General features: G+C 36.1%; 2 protein-coding genes across 4 annotated transcripts; one reads left to right on the top strand and one right to left on the bottom strand.

The window, feature by feature from the left end:
• The first annotated feature begins 9,961 nt into the window (after positions 1-9,961).
• LOC116005555 (vegetative cell wall protein gp1-like) lies at positions 9,962-11,692 on the top strand. Of its 3 annotated transcripts, none has more exons than XM_031245776.1 (2): positions 9,962-10,459; positions 10,499-11,692. In XM_031245776.1, exons 1-2 carry the CDS (start codon positions 10,040-10,042, stop codon positions 11,420-11,422), a joined length of 1,344 nt encoding a protein of 447 aa, XP_031101636.1. In that variant the 5' UTR covers positions 9,962-10,039; the 3' UTR covers positions 11,423-11,692. The 3 variants fall into 3 exon arrangements, with proteins under 3 accessions (XP_031101636.1, XP_031101635.1, XP_031101634.1); XM_031245775.1 differs by having other exon boundaries at positions 9,962-10,471; positions 10,511-11,692; XM_031245774.1 differs by having other exon boundaries at positions 9,962-11,692.
• A 4,949-nt stretch (positions 11,693-16,641) lies between these two features.
• Positions 16,642-19,012, bottom strand: LOC116005971 (3-ketoacyl-CoA synthase 10-like). Its single transcript, XM_031246204.1, has 3 exons — positions 18,596-19,012; positions 17,619-18,244; positions 16,642-17,185 (listed from the first exon to the last, which is right to left on the bottom strand). The coding sequence occupies exons 1-3, from the start codon at positions 19,010-19,012 to the stop codon at positions 16,642-16,644; spliced, it is 1,587 nt and encodes a 528-aa protein (XP_031102064.1).
• Between the last annotated feature and the right edge of the window lie 703 nt (positions 19,013-19,715).

The following is a 19,715-nucleotide window of genomic DNA, read 5'->3' as shown; positions in this document are numbered from 1 at the left end:
TATATATATATATATATATATATATATATATATATATATATATATGTCCCCGAGATTGAACCCCGTGCTTGACCTAGATTGCCCTAGGGCAAGGCCTAGGTCATGGGGGCTCTGCCACGAGGCCTCGGCCATGGGGCTCTACCACGTGGCCTCAACCACTAGGCACAATTCAATTTGTAAATTGACAAAGTGGAAAGTTCATATTTGATTATATTTTACCTCAAAATTAACTTTTTATTTTGTACTCAGATTATATTTTACCTCAAACTTAACCTTTATTTTGTACTTAGAATATAATGTAAATATGATGTTCAAAAGAATTATTGTTTAATTTGCTCAAATTAGGCACAATATTACTTGTCCAAACACGAGTGATTTTCATACATTATGAGAGTAAATTTGAGCCACATGGAGCATCAAAGAAGAGTAATAGACAAGCCACAACAAAATTAATAATAGCAAAAAATTAATAGGTTGCTCTCGTTAAAAGTCAAACTTATAATCTTGTGGTTATAAGTTATCCGTCTAGCCAACTTGATTGGGTTACGACAAGGCATTATGATGTAGTGAGAGCGGGGTGTGAAAATGGGTGTAAAGTCGAACCACGAGGATTGGATTTTATGGCACGTAAGGATTAATCACCTAGACTCTAGTCACCAAGGTCTTGAAACCCATAAGGATCCAAGCAACCATTTTAAGGATTAAAGTATAACAACTAAGAAGTAATTTTGGAATTATGGATATAAGGGAAAACAAGCCTAAACTAGGATTAAAATCTATTGGGAAGAATGGGTTAGATTAGGTGTATTACTCTATTGATGCATTAACACTTGAGTTGGGGGATGAACAATAACCCTAGGTTCTTGATGCTAGCACAAAAGAATCCAAGTTTCCACAAGGATTAGAACAAAGGTTGCCCCATTCCCATGGTGTATCAACCTAAGTTCTTGAAGAACAAAAGCTATTTAAGCCCCAAATCTACCCCTATTTCCATAGAAGAGAAAATGGGTTTGAGATTGTATTGGCTTAAGTCTTCCATCCAACTTCCATTGAAATGAAAGACTTTCCAAAGACAAGCAATAATCATTGCGCAACTAATCATTGAAAGATAAAATCAAAATCCAACTCAAACTCAAGAACCCTAAATGGGTGTTCATCCCCTTTATGCAATAATCATCTAACTAGCATCAATAAGAGCAATAAACACCAAATCTAACCCATATGAAAGACTACTCACTCATATTTAAGGTAAACATAGCAAGATTCAACAAGGAAAGCATAAATATGCAATAAATGTAAAAACACTTAAAGAAGAGGAAGTAAGAGTTTTACTATTAATGATGGAGAGATGTTGTTGGAATCCCTTCCAAAACCACCAAAAGATGCTTGCAAAGTGTTCTACAATGTCAATCTAAGCTATTCTAAGCTAAAAATGGCTAATGAAAATATTAGAGAGAGAGTCTAAACTAGCTAGGGTTCGGAGTCCCCAAAAAATGCAGCAAAAACGCGCTTAAACAGAACAGCACAGACCAAAACGGGCAGGGACACGGCCATGTCAGTACCCATTTTGGTGATCAGTTTTAGGGCAGCCCAAAACGGGTAGGGACACGGCCGTGTCACTACCCATTTCATTTTTTTAGTAATTTTTCCTGCTCCATTTTGCGCTCCGCTGCTTTTCTTCCTCCTTGAGTGAGATCCTAAGCTACCAAAATTGATCCAAAGCTTTCCAAACTGCTTCCTTTACCACTTGTTGTGAAGAATTTCACCTATAACCACAAAAACACACAACCAAGTAATAAATCCCACTCAAGTATAAACACTTAACTACAAAAATAGATGAAAGAGGGGGCAAAAAGGTATTTAGAAATGGAGTCATCACATTAACCGCACAATGCATTGTGGACCATGATGATGGTTGATACTGCAGTTGTGTTGAAAAGATACTGCAGTTGTATTGAAAGTAAACTGGAATTGCGCGGAAGAGAGACCGTTCATGGACAAACTATTGGTTTGGGTAAGATTTCCAGCTCTGCCAATTGAATATTTTGAAGAAGATTTTCTTATGAAGATAGGGAGACAAATTGGTCGTCCAGTAAAGATGGATATGACTACTAGCTTAACTTCTATAGGTAAATTCGCCAGAATATGTGTTGAGGTTGAATTATCCAAGCCCTTATTAGCTAAGTTTACTGTCGGGGAAATGGTGGTACCGATCGAGTATGAAGGTATTCATATGGTTTGTTTCAAATGCGGGGTCTACGGGCATAAGCAAGATGAGTGTAAGAAGGAAGGAGACGAAGGCTCAAACGTTGCAGGCGATAAGTCACCACCTGGGCAAAGGAACCACCATTTAGACGAACCTGTCCAACCCAAGGTCCGGCCAACTAAAAAGCCAGTACAGGATTTCAAGAATGATTATGACTCTTGGATGTTGGTAACGAGAAGAGACAGACGAGGACAAAGAAGGGGAGGTAAACATCCCTCGGCTGGCCATCGCACCCCTCAAAGAGACGGGAACGCAGACATTGTTCATACGAGCTCTCGGTTCGCCATGTTAGAAGCGCTTCAAGATAATGAAGTTGGACCCATGCAAGACATTACGGGGAACGCACCTAATAACAACATCACAAGTGTTACTCTGCCTTGTATTCGCACCTACCAGCAACAAAGGTTCACAGAGCACAGGACAGAGGAAGGCACTTCGAGATTAAATCTGCAACAGTACAATGCGAGACAGACTCATCTGGTATCTCAAGGAGCATCAAGAGGTAGAGGAGATCGTGGAAGTGCTCCAAGAAGAGCAGCTGCGGAGTCAGAACACACAGTTGTACGTGGTTCCAACCGGGGAAAGCAAATCAGAAGCACAGTTGTGCATCACTCTAATATTAAACTTGAATCATCCCACATGGCTGAGTTTGGGTTCAATTATAAGGAAGACCCTCCAGACATGGCCAGGATCTTCTCTAATTCTTCAGATCAACTAGATGAGGCCATGCAAGATGCTGATTACCATGCTGGACTGAATGTCCTTGTGGCGGACTGACACATGCGCTCATGAGAGTGTTTTTTCTTTTATGTTTGTTTTCCATGAAATTCATGATTAATTGTCAAGGTGATTTGGAATAGTCAAGGTGTGGCTTCGACACATTTCCGGCACCTTTAGATGATTGAGATGGATTCCTGCAATGAAAAAATTGCTCCAACTCTATTAGATAATATACCTGGATTGTTGTATGGGTGCCCCCTTCCTTTTTTTTAAAAGTATTATGATTTTATATTAACTCGATTTGATCGGATCTGTCTTATGAATAATGATTTTTAAGAGAGCCTCACATAAATATGATCAATAATAATTATGTACCAAAAAATACTAGATGCACTCCTAAAATTATACTCCCAACTTTTACTCCCACTTGTGTTCAAATTTGATTAGAAGATGAAACAAAAAGGAATGAATAAACACATGGCCCCCTATTTAATTGATCAATGCCAACTCACATGGAATAAAAAATGGGAGTGTGAATTGAGAGTTTATGTAGAATTACTCTTACTTATATATGTACCTGATTATAAATGGAAAATGAAAGAAGGCGATCACCCCCATAAACTAGGAGGGATGTTGGCCATCGACGGGCGAAGCATTTGATTTTCGGAGTTGCTTTGTTGTGATACTTCAACACCTATTATCTTTATAGACATATACGCGTACAACAATATATATCAACTCAACTGGCTTAACTACATATATACTGAAGAAATGTGATACAAGCATATCATATATGTATCAGAGGGCAAGGCGGCAGTATTATTTATATTATACTACTTCCGAGCGATTTCCGATCCTTCTAGGTAGTGACAACTGACAAGCCACGTGATAAGACGAGATCAGATAGATTATATTATCATCGGATAAAGCTAGGAAATTAGACGACACGTGTATCGCATGCATCTTATTACACCAGCTGTAAGCCTGTAATATGTAAGATGTATCACACTAGCAGCTGTGAGTGTTATATATATAGAGAGAGATCAGCGTTGGCTAGGGCTAGAAATCGAGACATGTGGCGGAGGAATCCGGCGACGGCGAGTGGTACAATTACAATGCTGTCAGTGGTTTGGACTATGAATATTGCGATAATTCCAGACAGGCGTAAGAGTTTATTTGTTTTTAATCGGGCTCAGTAAAAAGCATTAATTGATACGGAGTACAATGATTCATTGAGGCTATACAGAGCAATCGTGTTAGGTAACATTTTCTAAAATTGGGCGCATTCTCGCGTGAATTATCATCACAGAAAAGTAATAAAACAAATAAAGTAAAGAGAAAGACCAAATTGATCGAGAGAGAAGAAGAACAAGTTGAACTCAGAAAACTTCAAACCCATTTCATTAGATCACCCTAGATATATATACATATACAATAAAATGAGAAAACTGTACTGTACCCAATCATGGAAGAGGAAAACTAGAGTAATGTCCAGATATGTTTACAACAGAATTTAGATTTATTCTTCTACTATTATATAAGTTGTACCTACGTGACTTTGCAATCTATACACATACAAAACATTCAATATAATGCAAATTGTTCATTATATCTAGATTGCACAAATAATAATAATAATAATAATATTTTGTGTCAATCTAATTGGTAGTTGTTGAGTGGCCGTTTAGAGAGCCGAGTCAAACATAACGCTAACAAGTATAAGAAAATTAAGTTACACATTCGCTACTAGCTATAACTTTCGGTGTAGTGATAAAGTTGACAGTAGCTAGTCTGGAATTAGTGATATGATTGTGGCATAAAATAAGATGTCGATTGTGTAAGCTCAACAATGCATTTGCATTTGGTGAGATCTAAGACTGGATCGAATGCGTTTAACCGATACAATGGCATAGTTGGCGGGGATGAAAAGTGCCAACTTGCAATGGCGTAGTTGGCGGGGAAACAAGACAGAAATCTCCGATCCATAGTTGATGGAGAAAGCTGCCAGCATCAGCGCAAGCTTAGCACTGCAGCTAGCGTTCAAACGCCTTGAATTGATATCGTGAAGCATGCAGATTGGCGTAAACGTAGCATATTGAGGATGTTGTCCACGATATCTTGAACACAATTAATTGGCATTGAAATCTCTGCCATCATGCATGGCTGTAAGTTGAGAAAACTGGATGGACGTTCCAATAACAAAACTCTCATCAATATGTAAGCTTGCAAGCTTATATATATATTTGTGAAGAAAAAAGAGGCTTATTTAGCTTGTTTGTCATAAGGACAATATAATTGTATGATGATTTGATGAGTCCATGGATTCACTACTGTACTGATGCGCTATAGCTTATATATATAGTTGAAAAAGACAAGAATTAGCTACGATACCTTCCTTCAATCTGATGTTTAGTAAGGCAGGGAAAAAAGGAAAAAGAAAAAGCAGGAACCAACTAATTTGCTTCAAACGTAAGACATAAGATTTAAGAAAAATATATGGAAGCCATTCAAATCACTCTGATCTGTGTACAGCTCTGATCTGCAATTCAATAATCTGCTTTAATTTTGTAGCTTCAAGTCCTATAAACTTTTACTTTTCCTGTTCTTAAAGGCTTAAAAGAAATTATAGAGACAAGCCACTGCACCCTTGAGACACTCATATGGCAAAACCTTTTCAAAAAACAAAATAAAACCTATACAACCTTGAGATAATAGATGCTAGGAAATTTATTAATCATGCACCAAAGTAAAGACTAGAATTAGTTACTGAGAGGAAGAGGACATAATAATATATAATTGCCCTAGCACAGCTCAAGAGAAGTTGCTCATCATATGACATTTTAATGCTCTTGATACTTTTTTTTTTTTTTTTTGGAGATTATTATGCTCTTAATACTGAGTATAATTTAGCACAGTTGTATTAAATTAAACTATTAACTATTGAATCTCTTACATCAAAGGTGATTATGTCGTCTATGACTCCGCATATTGTTACGGTTGCTTCCAGAATTTTAGGATTTTGTATTAACGAACCAATCAAATACTTGTCCATCAGCTGACTTCAACCCTTAGCAAGCTAGATATTGCGATTAGCAAATACTCCCAAATAGTAAGTTCAACTTGTTAAGCATATTATAATATTTAAATATAAATGAACAATTAACTATTAGTTTAAACTTTTAGTTCAAACGAAACGAAATACATCATTCAATTTGATAGCAAGGCTCATTGATAAGTGCATAATTGCATGCCATAATCCCCAATTCTCGAGGACGACATTTCACACCCATACACTTACCCTCACTCATTTTTGCTACACTACTCACCCATACACAAATGTTACTACTATACATACTTTTTTCATTATATATTGAACAACATATATATGATCTTCCTTCTTTTCAGAGATCCTTGTGTTCATTAAAAAAAAAAAAAAAGTAGTTTAGCCCGCAAAGCTTTACAACTTTTTTTTTTTTTAATATTTTGCTAGTAGTTAAGTTGTATTTTAGCCCAACTCATTTTCGAATAGTTTGCTAGCAATTGTTATACATGGACCAGGGTTCATATTTCACTAGCTAAGAGCCCTAATACAAAAATTTTGTACCTTCAATTAACACATTCTATACCTACAGACTACAGTTAACAATTTTGTACATGTAAACAAATAACTTGATAATTGCTGACACATAATATGATAGCTACCAAGTACAAAAATAATCAACTGCAGATATCAAATGTGTCAACTACTGATACAGAATCTAAAGGTTATATTTTCAGAATTTACAATGTAAGGTAGACCCTGGTCCATGGTATAATTTGCTGTTTGCTAGTAGTTAAATTGTATTTTAGCCAAACTCAAATAATACTGTGTCCAATATATTTGTTTCAATATTAAAATAATAATCATATCAAGATATAGGTTTTTAAAAATTAGGTGAACATACTTTATAAAATTCGAAGTGTGTGTATTTATTTATTTATAGAGTTCACTATATTTTAATTAATAAGATTTGATATAATATATATATATANTATATATATATATATATATATATATATATATATATATATATATATATATATATTTACGATTTGAATTGGGAAATCTAAGTATGTACTTCAATGTATACTACTTTACAATTTTTCTGACCTTCACAATAATCTGCTTTTGTAGCATCCTATGTACTTTTACTATTCCTGTCATTAAAGACTTCACAAACAAGACATTATATATTAAAAAAAAAAAAAAAAAAAGTTATAGAGACAACCCATCCGACCTTGGGACACCCATATTGCATAAAATAAGGTGCATGTATGTACCCTTGAGAATTGAGATCAGATAAAAGATGCTAAAACAAATTTATTAATCACCAAATTTAAGAATCAATTACGTATATAGAGGAGGAGATCAGAACAAGTCCTGATCTCCATAAATACACAATGATGAACATATATATAATAACTGCGCTACACAACTCAAGAAGAGTTGCTCATAGGACATTTAATTTTAATAAATTAAATACACAATATGATTAAGATTTAACTTGTTAGTATAGAGTGGTATAAGATTCACCACTAATGCAATAGTGTGAGAATTCATAACTTTTTCATAATGAATATATCTGTCTTGGTTGAGTTGCCGGGCCGGCCCTGGGCAAGTCTGCCGGGCTCTCAATTTTTGGGGTCCCCACATTAAAAAAAATAATTATAACATATATGTATACAGTCAGTATGACATTATGTCACTATGTGAGCAATAAGCAATTTAGTAACCTGTAAGGTGTGGTTGAGTGGAAGGGATTCATTCATCTTTAACTAAAGGTCAAGGGTTTGATCCTTAAATCTTCAGGTTAGATGTCTCACCCAATAAACTTAATAATTATGATTTTAGAAAATATATTAAAAATTTGTTTCTTGATTAATTATTTATTCATAGAGTTTCTAAATAAATTCGTATTTTTTTCTTAGGATTTTATAATTATGTCTTCTAGAAAATATTCATCTGAGTTTGAGAAGCATAAAAAGAAAAGAAGAATTGAACAACTAACTCTATAAACCAAATGATTCATTTTTATTTGACATATATGATCCAAAAAAAGACTCAATAGAGTAGCTTTAATCTATATTGAAAATGAGATTTGGAAGAAGTTGATATCAAAAGTTTGGTGGATGATTTTGCGTCTAAATGTGCATGACACATGCCACTTTTTAAATGGAATTTAGATGTATTTTTATACAATATTTATATTTAGAATTTTTGACACAACTTTTTGAACAACTATTATTTATATATACAAATTACCTGAAAAAGGGGCCGGGGTCTAATTTAAGATATTGTTCAGGGCGCTAATTTTTATTGGAACGGCCCTGTTGAGTTGGTATGCGACAGAAACAATGCGAGCAAGATTCACAATGCGCAAACAAATCTCTACGAGAGCAAGTGTTGGTTTAATAAGTCCATTCAAATCCTTAAGGCCAAGTTCAACTAATTCTTGAAACTTTTCAATTGCCTTTTCTTGTGGTATGCAATACTCGTTCATATAGCACTCAATGCCTCTTGTAACTTGCCCTCTATACTTCTAAGCCTATCAAAATAGGATCAATAATAATAATAATAATAATAATAATAACAACAACAATAACTTACACTTTATTTCCTAATTATTTATAGACCATCATCACATTGTTCGACACGCTAAGTGCTGACTTGGCCTTTAATTTTATCCTTTACAGACCTCCGCCTAACAATCCCTAACTGATATGTTTGGAATCTTCCGACCCTTGGTTTCTCTCACCCGAGCTACTATATCTAAACTACTATACTGTAATTCGTATTCAAATATATATTCTTGAGAGTATTTACACTATCATATATATATTAGAATAATGAAATTTCTAGGGTAAGATAATATATCTTATGAGTTAGAATAATGTATTTTAATTTATGTGTAAAAATTATGTATTTATGAGTTAGAATGATATATAATGTATTTTATGTGTTTGAATAAATAAATTTCTAAAGTAAAATAATATCATTATCGAGTTAAAATAATGTACTTTATATATTAAAATAATGTTTTTATGAGTTAAAATAATATACTTTATGTGTTTTTGAACCATGGTCCACGTAGCCCACGCAGGGCAATAATGTCTTAGCTCTATATTGAGCATATATAGCCCATTGGGCGGAGAGCAATTAATCGTCCAATCCATTAGGGGTGTTGCCCAACGTAAGGAATGATTCTTAAACATTTGAATTGTGGAGTAGGAACATCTATCTTCCAAAATTGGAATCCAACCCCAATACATATTCAACGTTAAAAGTGGAAAGCGAAATATAGAACAGAACATGCAGCCATGGCCGAGTATATTGCATCACAGCTTTTCTGCACTATCATATCAACTCTTATCTGCTGCGCTGCATGCGGCCTAAGCTAACAGTTACTTGTCTCATCTACCCTTTCAACACCATAGAATATCTTCCTAAACCCACCCAGCCGTCGAATATAAACCCGCCCGTCAACAACCCGGATCCTTAATTAATGAACCAACCTAATTTAAGGCTTCAAATCCCACTGAACGATGATGTTTTTTTGAGATAATGTATGTTACATTAATATTCATTATCGATGGGCAAGCTTTTATTTGACTGGGAATGAATGAATGAATGTGAGTCATACATATTATAATATAATATGCTATTTCTCTGGAAGAAATTAATTTATTTTTGGGGTACGGATTGGGTCCGCTCGATCGTTAATTTGTGTACCAGCAAGAGGGCTTTTGTGTACTGTGTTAGTGACGACTGAATCTGATGCTTAACTTACTACTTTAATGTTGGTTTAGTATTGAATCTGATGCTTTTCTTGAAATTTCATGATCCGCTTGTTTCATGTGAATTGTAACTTGCATTGTATAGGTTTTGGACTATAAATACGTGTTTCATTGCATGCTTTTTAACCATTATATATATTACGGAGGAGTATTATATTGTTTAAGGATTAAGGTTTGGGTGTTTGTTTTCTGATACTTTGAGTTTGAGGTGAAAATATAATGGCAAATCAACAGCAGCCGCGTCCCCTGTTCCGATTTGCTTCCATGTTTCGCCCTACGGCGCCGGCGCCGGCACCGGCACCGGCACCACAGCCAACTCGCCCGCCTGCACCTGCCACAGCTACGGCACCACAACAGCCAGTTCGCCCGCCGCTGGCCGCCGCCTCATTTAGGCCCCCGGCGCCGACTACTACGGTTCGGCCAACTCAACCTCAAGAATCCACCCCTTCACCGCCGTCACCGCCACTGCCACCGCCCCAACCTGTCGTTGCGACGTCGTCTCCTGTTAAACCGTCACCGCCGTCCCCACCGCCTCCAATCACACGTTCTCCTCTTCAACGTTTCTCTGCTCCTGCTTCCCCGACAAGGTCCCCTGTTCCGGCTCCTTCTCCGCCTCTTCGAGCCCTTTCACCACCATCTCCGCCGCCGCCGCAACCAAAACCCGCCGTTACACTGTCGCCGCCGCCGCCGTCACCAACTCCCACACGTTCCCCAATTATGGGTTTCGGTCAGCGCTCCCCTGCCTCAGTTACACCGCCGCCGGCAATGTCTCCTCCTCCACCACCGGCAGCTTCACCGCGAATCCGCTTTCCTGCCTATTCTCCGGCAGTTAAGCAATCATCGCCGCCGCCGCCAGCCGCTTTTCCGACTAGAATTACTTCATCGGTTCCAACCTCTCCGGTTCAAAAGCCAATTACTGAGTTCACTTCCTATTCTCCAAAACCCAAAGTTCAGAGTCCCCCTAAACCTCAACCATTCCAGGATTATTATAATCCCCCACCCAAACCAGCTTCTCCGGTGAGAGCTCCACCGCCATCCCCAAAAACTTTTGAGAAAACGCCTCAAATGTCCCCTCTAAAACTCCCCAAACCGGCCCAAACAATGTCCGACTCGGATTCTGAACCCAAAATCCCGATTGATCAGAAAAAAATGGTGGTTCAAGAAACCACCCAACGAAGCAGAGGGTACATTCCCCCAATTAGGCACCATCCCCATGAGAACAAACAGAACGAAGCAGATGAGTATGGGATGAGCGTTCTGACCCTGGCAGGGGAGAATAAAGGCGCCATTATGGACCTCAGCCCAGCTCGCAAGAAGTACAACGGATTCAATGGCACCCCACAGAAGCTTCAGAGCGATGCAGAGAAATCTGGGAGCGGAAGTGACAGCGAAAGTCGGGCTAAATATCCCAATGGAACGGGAAGGGGAAGGAGATCATCACTGCCCATGACAGCCTTCATGAACAGCAATGTGCAGTCAATAAACAACTCAATTCTGCACAACACTACTTGCAATCACCATGATCCTGGAATTCATCTCATTTTCTCCGGGAAAGAAGGCTTCAAGCCTCATTATCCCAAGGGCACCCCAAGCACCAGATAAATTCCATGCGTCTCTTTCTGGGAAGAATATAATCTTTAAAACAAAGAATTGAGTAATGCAGAATGGATCATCATTCCCCATATATATAATATATATAGCTGTAATCCACTTTCTAGTGGAGAGTAATATAAGTAAAATAAACATGGATGCCATAGATAGAGGAGGATCGAATATTGTATCCTGTTGCATTTACGGATGGAATTAATATTGTGTAAGTATTAATACTGTTTTATGGAAGCTAAATCATTGAGGTTTGTGTTTTAAGTTCAACGGTGATATACATTTTACTCTAACAGCTAAAAACTATAAATGAAGTCACATAAATCAATTTAAGTTCTTGACATATTGCCTCAAATCAAGAAACTTTAATAAGTAATTTTACTGGAGTGAAAATTGTAATCTATAATCTTACCATTAGTCATTGTACTAGATTCCAACAATGTAATTTGTGTATGTTGATTTTATTGGAATCACCGCAACATAAACAACCTTGAAATAGTACAAAAATAAGGTTTTTTTTTTTTTTAAATATTTTTTAATGTGAAGATTAATGATGTAAAAACATTCCTTAGATACAACTTGGTAATTTCTCAAGGCAAAAAAGTAAATATAATATATGACGCTTATATGCTTAATTTCTATATATACGTAATTATTTTTTAAAAATAATTACAAAATATAGTATACCTCGGTTAATTGAAAACCAACGTAGTACTTGGTTGGTTGGTTGGTTGGAAATGTGCATCAATGTATAGTCACCTTGATCACCTCATCCAACAATATAATGTGTTTTAGTGAAGTATCCATTTCATGGAAGCATATGCCAGCAAAATACATACATATCTATTATTTATTCTCAACACTATGTACTTAACTAACCAAACTTTTTTTAGCAAAAGATAGAGAAGTCCACCATCCTTTCGGCTAGGAGTGGGCATCAATTCGATTCAGGTGATATTTGGATTTTATTTTGGATATCTAAAAAGTTCAGGTGATATTTTTGGCACTCCATATCTGAATCAAATTTAATTTGGACATGTTCGGTTCGAGTGAAATTATTTTGATTTTATTTTAAGTTAGTTTGGATATACGTAAAATTTTATTTTATCGATTTTAAGTTTTCTTTTTAATGATTTTATTATTTTTTTCATATACTAACAAAATAAAAATAAAACAAAATACTAATAATTAATTAAGAGACTTTTGAAAATTAATATATTACTCCGTATTAATTATGAAATACATTTAAAACTAAATATATAATTTATATTATTATATTTATAATACAATTTTGGTTAATTGGGGTTTCGAGTTTCGTATATGAATAAAATTTTAACACAAGATATCTAAATCGTATTTATATTTGGATATATCAAAATTTAAAATGTCTGAACCTATAACTATTTGGGTTCACCTGAAATTTAAAATTCAGTTCAGATTTTGAGTGTTAGTTTGGATAATCCAAATCATTGGGCTTTGGTAACTTGAAAAGATAACATTGATAGTCTAATAATCATCAGAAATGAGAAATACAATAATTTAATAGTGCTCTTCACATACATAATTAAGGAGTATATTTATATATATATGGCGAGACATTTATATATAATAAATAATTAAACCTGCCTTTTTATCGATCGGAATTCGGAACTAACGATATGATAGGGACGCCCGGCCCTTAGATTATATTATCTCAAGGATTTGTGAATGCCTCATTATTATCCTGAGCCTGAGCCTGAGGCGCAGTGAGCTGAGAAACACGGAATTCGACATCCTCAAGCATGAAGGAGAGGTCATTGAGTTTCCTAGTGAGAACCTCAGCGAAAGCGGTATCCACATCTCCAATAGCAACGCGACACGCCTCAACGGAGACCATGGCGCCGTCTATGTGCCCCTTCAGCGGCGGCGAGGTGGCCGCCTTTTTGAGGTGCTTCAGCCTGTAGAGAGTGCCGGTGAGCTTGCCCAGATGGTGGGCCACGGCGTTGGAGCAATACCCTAGCCCTGACGCGTTCTCCGATAACTGCTGGAGGCTTTTCAGCCTCACCACCCTGTTCACGAACCGCTTCAGCACCTTGGTTTCTTCGATGCTCAGAACGATGGCGTCGTGCGCTAGGAGGGTCGCCTCTGCCACGTTGCGGACGCAATCCTGCGTAGAACATTGGCCCGCACCGCACATCACTATCAGTGAAACCAAGTAGATCACCAGAACCGCAATCGCAAGGTTTTGGTTTGCCATCATCTCTATCTACTTTATTTTAATTGATATCTGTAAACCTGTAATGTGTACTGTGATGGAGTTTTGAGTTACATATATATAGGTTTGGGAAGTGATGAAGAAACTGAAGTGGAGATGAGAGCAATTAAGGTGAATGTACTAGGTAGGTAGATGATACGAGGTGAGGTATGTTTTGTGTGTTTGTAAAGTTGTTGAGACTAAACTGCATGCATGCGTAGCTAATGGAACAACGGAACTAATAGATTGGGAATTAATTAACTCGGTAATAAACTAATAATAAGATTACAAATTCGACTTTTGGGTGAGAGAGGTTTATTATTGGTCTTTTTTATTTAAGTTGATTAGACAATCTAAATGATTTATTTCTTTGTAATCTTTTGCTGATTAGGGTTACAAGACCGACTTTAATTTATCTAAAATAATGTGCATTCGAGTAGCATCTGCGGGTTTTCGACAAATAAAAGGAAGTAAATTTAATTTGTTTGTTTTTGGGTGATGAGGGAAACCAAGGGAAGACCTTATGCCACAGGTTCTATTGAAAGGATGGTGACAAAAAAATGAATAAGGTATTTATTGAGTATGATAATCATATTTCACTCATGCGCCAACCATTCCAAAGAAAATTTAATTTGTTTTTAAATCATGAATTCATGTAGTCTTTTGATTTTACTACATTAAAATCTATCTCAGGTTGAATCTAGCTTGCAAATTGTACACTTGATATTACATACATTATTGTATTAATGTTGTGATGTTGAACTTTGGTGCAATTTTATTACATAAATGTTTTTTTTTTTGAGACGCTAAAGAAATGATACAACGAAAATAGAAAATAGTAAGTGTTAAATACGACAATATTTTTACTTACAGTAGTGTTATAATATTTCCACAGACGTCATTGTTCAATTTATATGTATAGCTACAACAACGTAACGATTATAATTTATATTTATTTGTTAAAATTATAGATTTTTTAAAAATTAAATTTTCTAACAAAATGAGAAATAAAACTTCAACAACCAGTATATACCCCCCAAAAAATGGTTTTGGAATTCCCCAATCCCCACGGCAAAATAAGACTCTTAATTACATGATTAATTAGGTGCATGGAGTGGAGTGAAGCATTATTTTGATGACCGAAATTTCGAATTAATTACTTGCGCGAGAGTGTCGCATATTTTGGTTTGGGAACTTTATTAAGTCTGTATCCATAATTTTATATTTTGTGGGATAAAATTAATATAGTTTTTTTTTGTCAGACCACGAGAGCAGATCCTAACTGTAGTAGACACTAAACCCCATTCACACTCTGTTCCATATAAGAGGGAGTTCGAACTCCTGGCCTCTCTTAGGAGATGAGAGTGCGTGATCAGTCGGTCACTCACGCCAATCAAACGGGATATAAAATTAATATAGTTAAGGCTTCACCAAATGTCATTCCATTTTTTGTCCTAGATTTATAAGTGCAAGTCCACTTTAAGTCTTCTAATCTTTTATCAGAACATTCATTTTTGGTCCTAGTATTATTTTGACATGATCATTCTTGGTCCTTTATCAACCAAAACATTTAAATATATAGTTAAATACAAGGACATTCGATATTCAGTTATGCATTTTTTTTAAAAAAAAACATAAAAAAATATATAGTGAGTCAATCTACTTTGTATAAAAAAGATTGAAATGTCTTTGTATTAATTTAACAATATTTCAACGATTTTGTTGACAGATGACTTAAAACGGTCATGTATGACACAATAATACTATGACCAAATAAGGATGTTCTACTACAAAATGACTAAAAACAAACTGTCACTTATAAATCTAAGATAAAAAATAAAATTAACTATTTAATTTTCATCTCTATAAATGAGTTAATCCTATTTTTTGTCTTATTTATAGGTGACAATCCACTTTTAGCCTTTTTTTATTAGAACATCTATCTTTGGTCCTAGTATTATTGTGACATGACCATTTTTAGTCCTCCGTCAACAAAATCGTTGAAATGAAGTTAAATATAATAACATTTTGATCTTTTTTTTTTTTTTACAAAGTAGGTTGACCCGCTATATTTTTATTTTTATTTTTATGAAAAATCACTATTTGAAAATCGAAATGCCCTTGTATTTAAGGGTATTTAAACGATTTTGTTGATAAAGGATAAGAAATGATCACGCCAAAATAATACTAAGACCAAAAGGGAATGTTCTAAAAAAAAATGACTAAAAGTAAAATGACACCTATAAATCTATGACCAAAAATGAAATCAACTCATTTTAAAATAAAGAAAGTGGCCAGACCGAGCTGATTTGAAATATAAATTGACAAAACTAATAAAATGTATTTAATCAATGGTAAAATTTCCTGAGTTCGTCTCTCGGATCCTTTGATCGATTTTTATCATATTACAATTTTTCTCTTATGTATTACATTTTCTTTTATAAGTAACTCTTTAACTTTTAATATTACATTTTTTCTTAAAAATATTACACTAAGTAACAAATAACTTATCTACACTTACATCTTAACTCAATCTATCTCACATATATGGATTCTTGGATGGGTCTCACGGGAGACCCACCCTTAATTGATCAATTAGTAAGGATATCATTTGGTATGTTTGAAATACATGTGTTACACATACAATTCTTATCTCTAATTTATTGCATCATTACATGTTTTACATGTCATTTATAAAAAGTGATTGTTAAAATACTTAAATAAATATCTTCAAAAAAAAAACTTAAATAAATCATTCATGTAAATTGAAAATCGTATTTTTAAAAAAATCATTATAATTACATTACATGTTCATATGTAAAAAAAAATACAGAGAAAAAAAAACCATTTTTTCTTATTAAGATTATTATCCACCTTCAATTCCAAACCAGCCTTCCCTGTGAAGGCTTCACCTCCATCTCCAAATTAAACTCTATTAGGGCTGGGCAGGGGTCAAATTTGAATTGGGCATTACCTTAATTTGGTCTTACATGGCTTGTTGAGGGTACCTATCTAGACAATCGAGCCAAGGATTAAACCTCGAAAGATTCCCAGCTTCTTGCAGTGTCACCCACACGGCGCTGTTGCACTTAAACCCCGACCCCAAGGCTAGTTGCCATATGCGATTTCCAGGTTTCACTCTCTTCTTCGCCTCCAAATACGCGAGCTCGTACCAAATGCTGCTGCTAGAAGTGTTCCCAAAGCGATGCAATGTCGCCCGGGAGGCCTCCATGTTCTGCTCGCTCAATCTCAGGTTCCTCTTCAGCTCATCCAGCAGCATCTTGCTCCCTGCGTTTATGCAGAAGTGTTCGAAAGCGATGGTGTAATCCGGGATGTAAGGCTTGGTTTTAGCTCCGAATAGCTTTCTCCTAATTAGGGTTTGGAAGAAGTAGAACTGCTCCGTTAAAGGGAGGACTAGTGGCCCTAATGTTGTGATGTTTGCCTTGAGAGCTTCTCCTCCTACTTCTACCAAATCTTTGCTGATTTTCAATCCCTTTATGCGTTCATCATCTTCTTCTTGGTAGATAGACCTGCACAATATACGCATGCATAATTAGGTTTGGATGTGCAGTTTAACTATCAGTACTGTTGGACGGTAGACGGTGAAGAGTTATGTTCAATAATTGGTGGCTAGAGTAATTGTTGGGCGGAGATCAGTGAAGGATTAAGTTCAACTGTGTCCTATATCTCAAAAATGTGACAGCTATATAAAAAGAAATAAAGTTTGATTTCACTGTGAGCTATAATTTTTAGTGTACTAGTCATTGAAAAGCTACTAGTTAAGACTAGCAGGACCCAGACCAGGAGCGTTGGAGGTATTTCTTTTAAATATATACTGGTCAGTGTCCAGGTCCACATCTGCTAGTCTTAATTATACATTTTTTCTTTTTAATTAAAACTATAGCTCACAGCAAAAGCACATTAATTAGCTGGGAGGGGTGGTAGCTAGGTGAAGAAACAAACCTAAAAGCACGGTGTTTTGCGCCTTGATGAGTACGGACAATATGTTCAAGGCGGTACTTTGCGCGGCGGTAGTCGCGGCGGCGGTTAGAGAGGAGGACGGCGGAGCAGCCGGTTCGGAGGAAGCAATTAGGGATGAGCATGGAGCGGTGGTTGCCGGAGTACCAGGTGGCGCTCACTATTTCGGTACTAACAACCAAAGCGTAGCGGTTGGGGTTTGCTCGGAGGATGTCACATGCCAAGTCCAAGGCGATAATCCCGGCGCTACAACCCATCCCGCCCAGATTCGTACTTAGAATGTTTCTCCTCATCTTGTAGTGGTTTATGATCATGGCCGACAGCGACGGTGTCGGGTTAAACGTGTTACAATTCACGACCAAGATTCCTATGTCCCTCGCCCTTATTTTTGTCTTCGCCAACACTTTGTCGATCGCCTCGAAAATAAGCTGCGATGCCTCGGCTCGAATGTTGTTCAACTTCTTAATCTTTTCTGGACATCCAATGGACTTGGGGATATATGTCTCGTCTCCAATTCCCGATGATTCCAGCATTCTCTTTAGATATTCTAAGCTTTTTTCCTCAAATGTTCCTGATTTTCGTGCAATGTCTATGAATTGTTCCTTTGTCACCTGCCACACAATATAATGTAAAACAAACCATATATAAACAACCTTTTTGGTCATCTAACTATCACATATAAATCACATTTAGTACTGCTGTTTAATTTCTCAGCCAACTATTACTGAAAGTGCTCATCTGAAAAGGAGAACTATATTTGTTTTTTCAGAAAGGAACACTTATGGAAGAGCATTGCATTTACTTCTTTCGAAATGAGCACTTTCAACGACAATAGTTAGCTAGGAAATTAGACGGCATGATCAGATGTGATACAAATTACATTTAATTAGGATAATATATTTTTGTTAATAAATGAAATATAGAAGGTATAGTAATTAATATAGTGATGTTGGCCACCCTACCTTAAGATCATCACTTGGTTTGCAGCATGCAAAGTCAAGAAGGTAAATAGGCATTGGCTTAGCCATGAAGTAAATGAAGAGAGTAAAACCAAGCAAACCCAAAAGGGAGATGACAACACCAAAATCATCAGGGCGCCCACTATTTTCCCATATCTTTCCCCACACTTTTTCACTCCCCACCTCCACGCCGAACACCACCGTGAGGAGCGGCACCGTGGCGGCCAAGCACAACCAGTTCTTTATAACGTAATAATACCCTAATTTTACGTACTTTAATTTCACCGACTGTGCGAAATCGGGCAGCCGCCGGCGAACCCTCACCGAGAATGTTAGGGCGCCGGCGTCCGGCCCCGACGCCTCAATGCCACGGTTCACGATCTCGGTTGAAAGAAGGTGGTGTTCGTCTCTACTGCCCATGTTTTATTTTCAGGTTTTCTGATCTTCGGAAGTTTTAATGTTAGATGTAAAATAAAAATAAGGTATTTAGTGAGGTATTTATTGGTAAACAAATTATTTATTTTATGCCAAGAAAATGAGGAGTTGAGTCCGTAAGAAATTAACAAGCTAGCTAAGTGCGGTTATGAGGTACTTTTTGTGTGTGTTGAGTAAGACGTAGAGTGTAGGGAAGAATAAGATGGATTGTCAATTTATTTTGTACAAATTGGTTTGTTTTTATGTGATTTTTCACTCAAAGTACATATTTGAATAGTACATGCAACTTTTTTATAAGCCAAAAAAAAAAAAGATTATTGAATGAAAGTAGTTAGGCCAAATTTATAAAATTTGTGCTTGAAAACATCATATCATACGCATTATTCATGTGAATAATTATATACTTAGCTTGCAGAACCAATGATATCAAATAAACTTAATTGTTAACAATTTTATAGATTAATAGGACTATGTTTAATATAAGTGAGAAGTATAGGGACATGAAGAATAGCCCCCAAGTTAAACTTGTATATGTATTTAGAGAGGATAACAGAATTAATTGTAATCTTAGAGCATCCACATCAGCGAATTGTTTAGGATTTTTAAGAAAAAATGCCACATTGAAGGAGGGAAGTGCAAGAGAGAGAAGGGAAAAAATCATCCTGCAAGTGAATGGATTATTATTCTG

The sequence above is a fragment of the Ipomoea triloba genome, chromosome 15, assembly GCF_003576645.1.
Source record: "Ipomoea triloba cultivar NCNSP0323 chromosome 15, ASM357664v1".
Lineage (NCBI taxonomy): Eukaryota > Viridiplantae > Streptophyta > Magnoliopsida > Solanales > Convolvulaceae > Ipomoea > Ipomoea triloba.
The sequence above is the reverse complement of the archived record's forward strand: the minus strand, read 5'-3'. Positions and strand labels throughout refer to the sequence as shown.

Bases quoted from the DNA above. Each gene is read 5' to 3' on its own strand.
- LOC116005555 (XM_031245774.1), top strand. From the start codon at position 10,040: ATGGCAAATCAACAGCAGCCGCGTCCCCTGTTCCGATTTGCTTCCATG.
- LOC116005971 (XM_031246204.1), bottom strand. From the start codon at position 19,012: ATGGGCAGTAGAGACGAACACCACCTTCTTTCAACCGAGATCGTGAAC. The intron at 18,245-18,595 runs GTAGGGTGGCCA...ATTGTGTGGCAG, and splicing joins AACCAAGTGATGATCTTAAG to GTGACAAAGGAACAATTCAT. The intron at 17,186-17,618 runs GTTTGTTTCTTC...TATATTGTGCAG, and splicing joins GCAAAACACCGTGCTTTTAG to GTCTATCTACCAAGAAGAAG.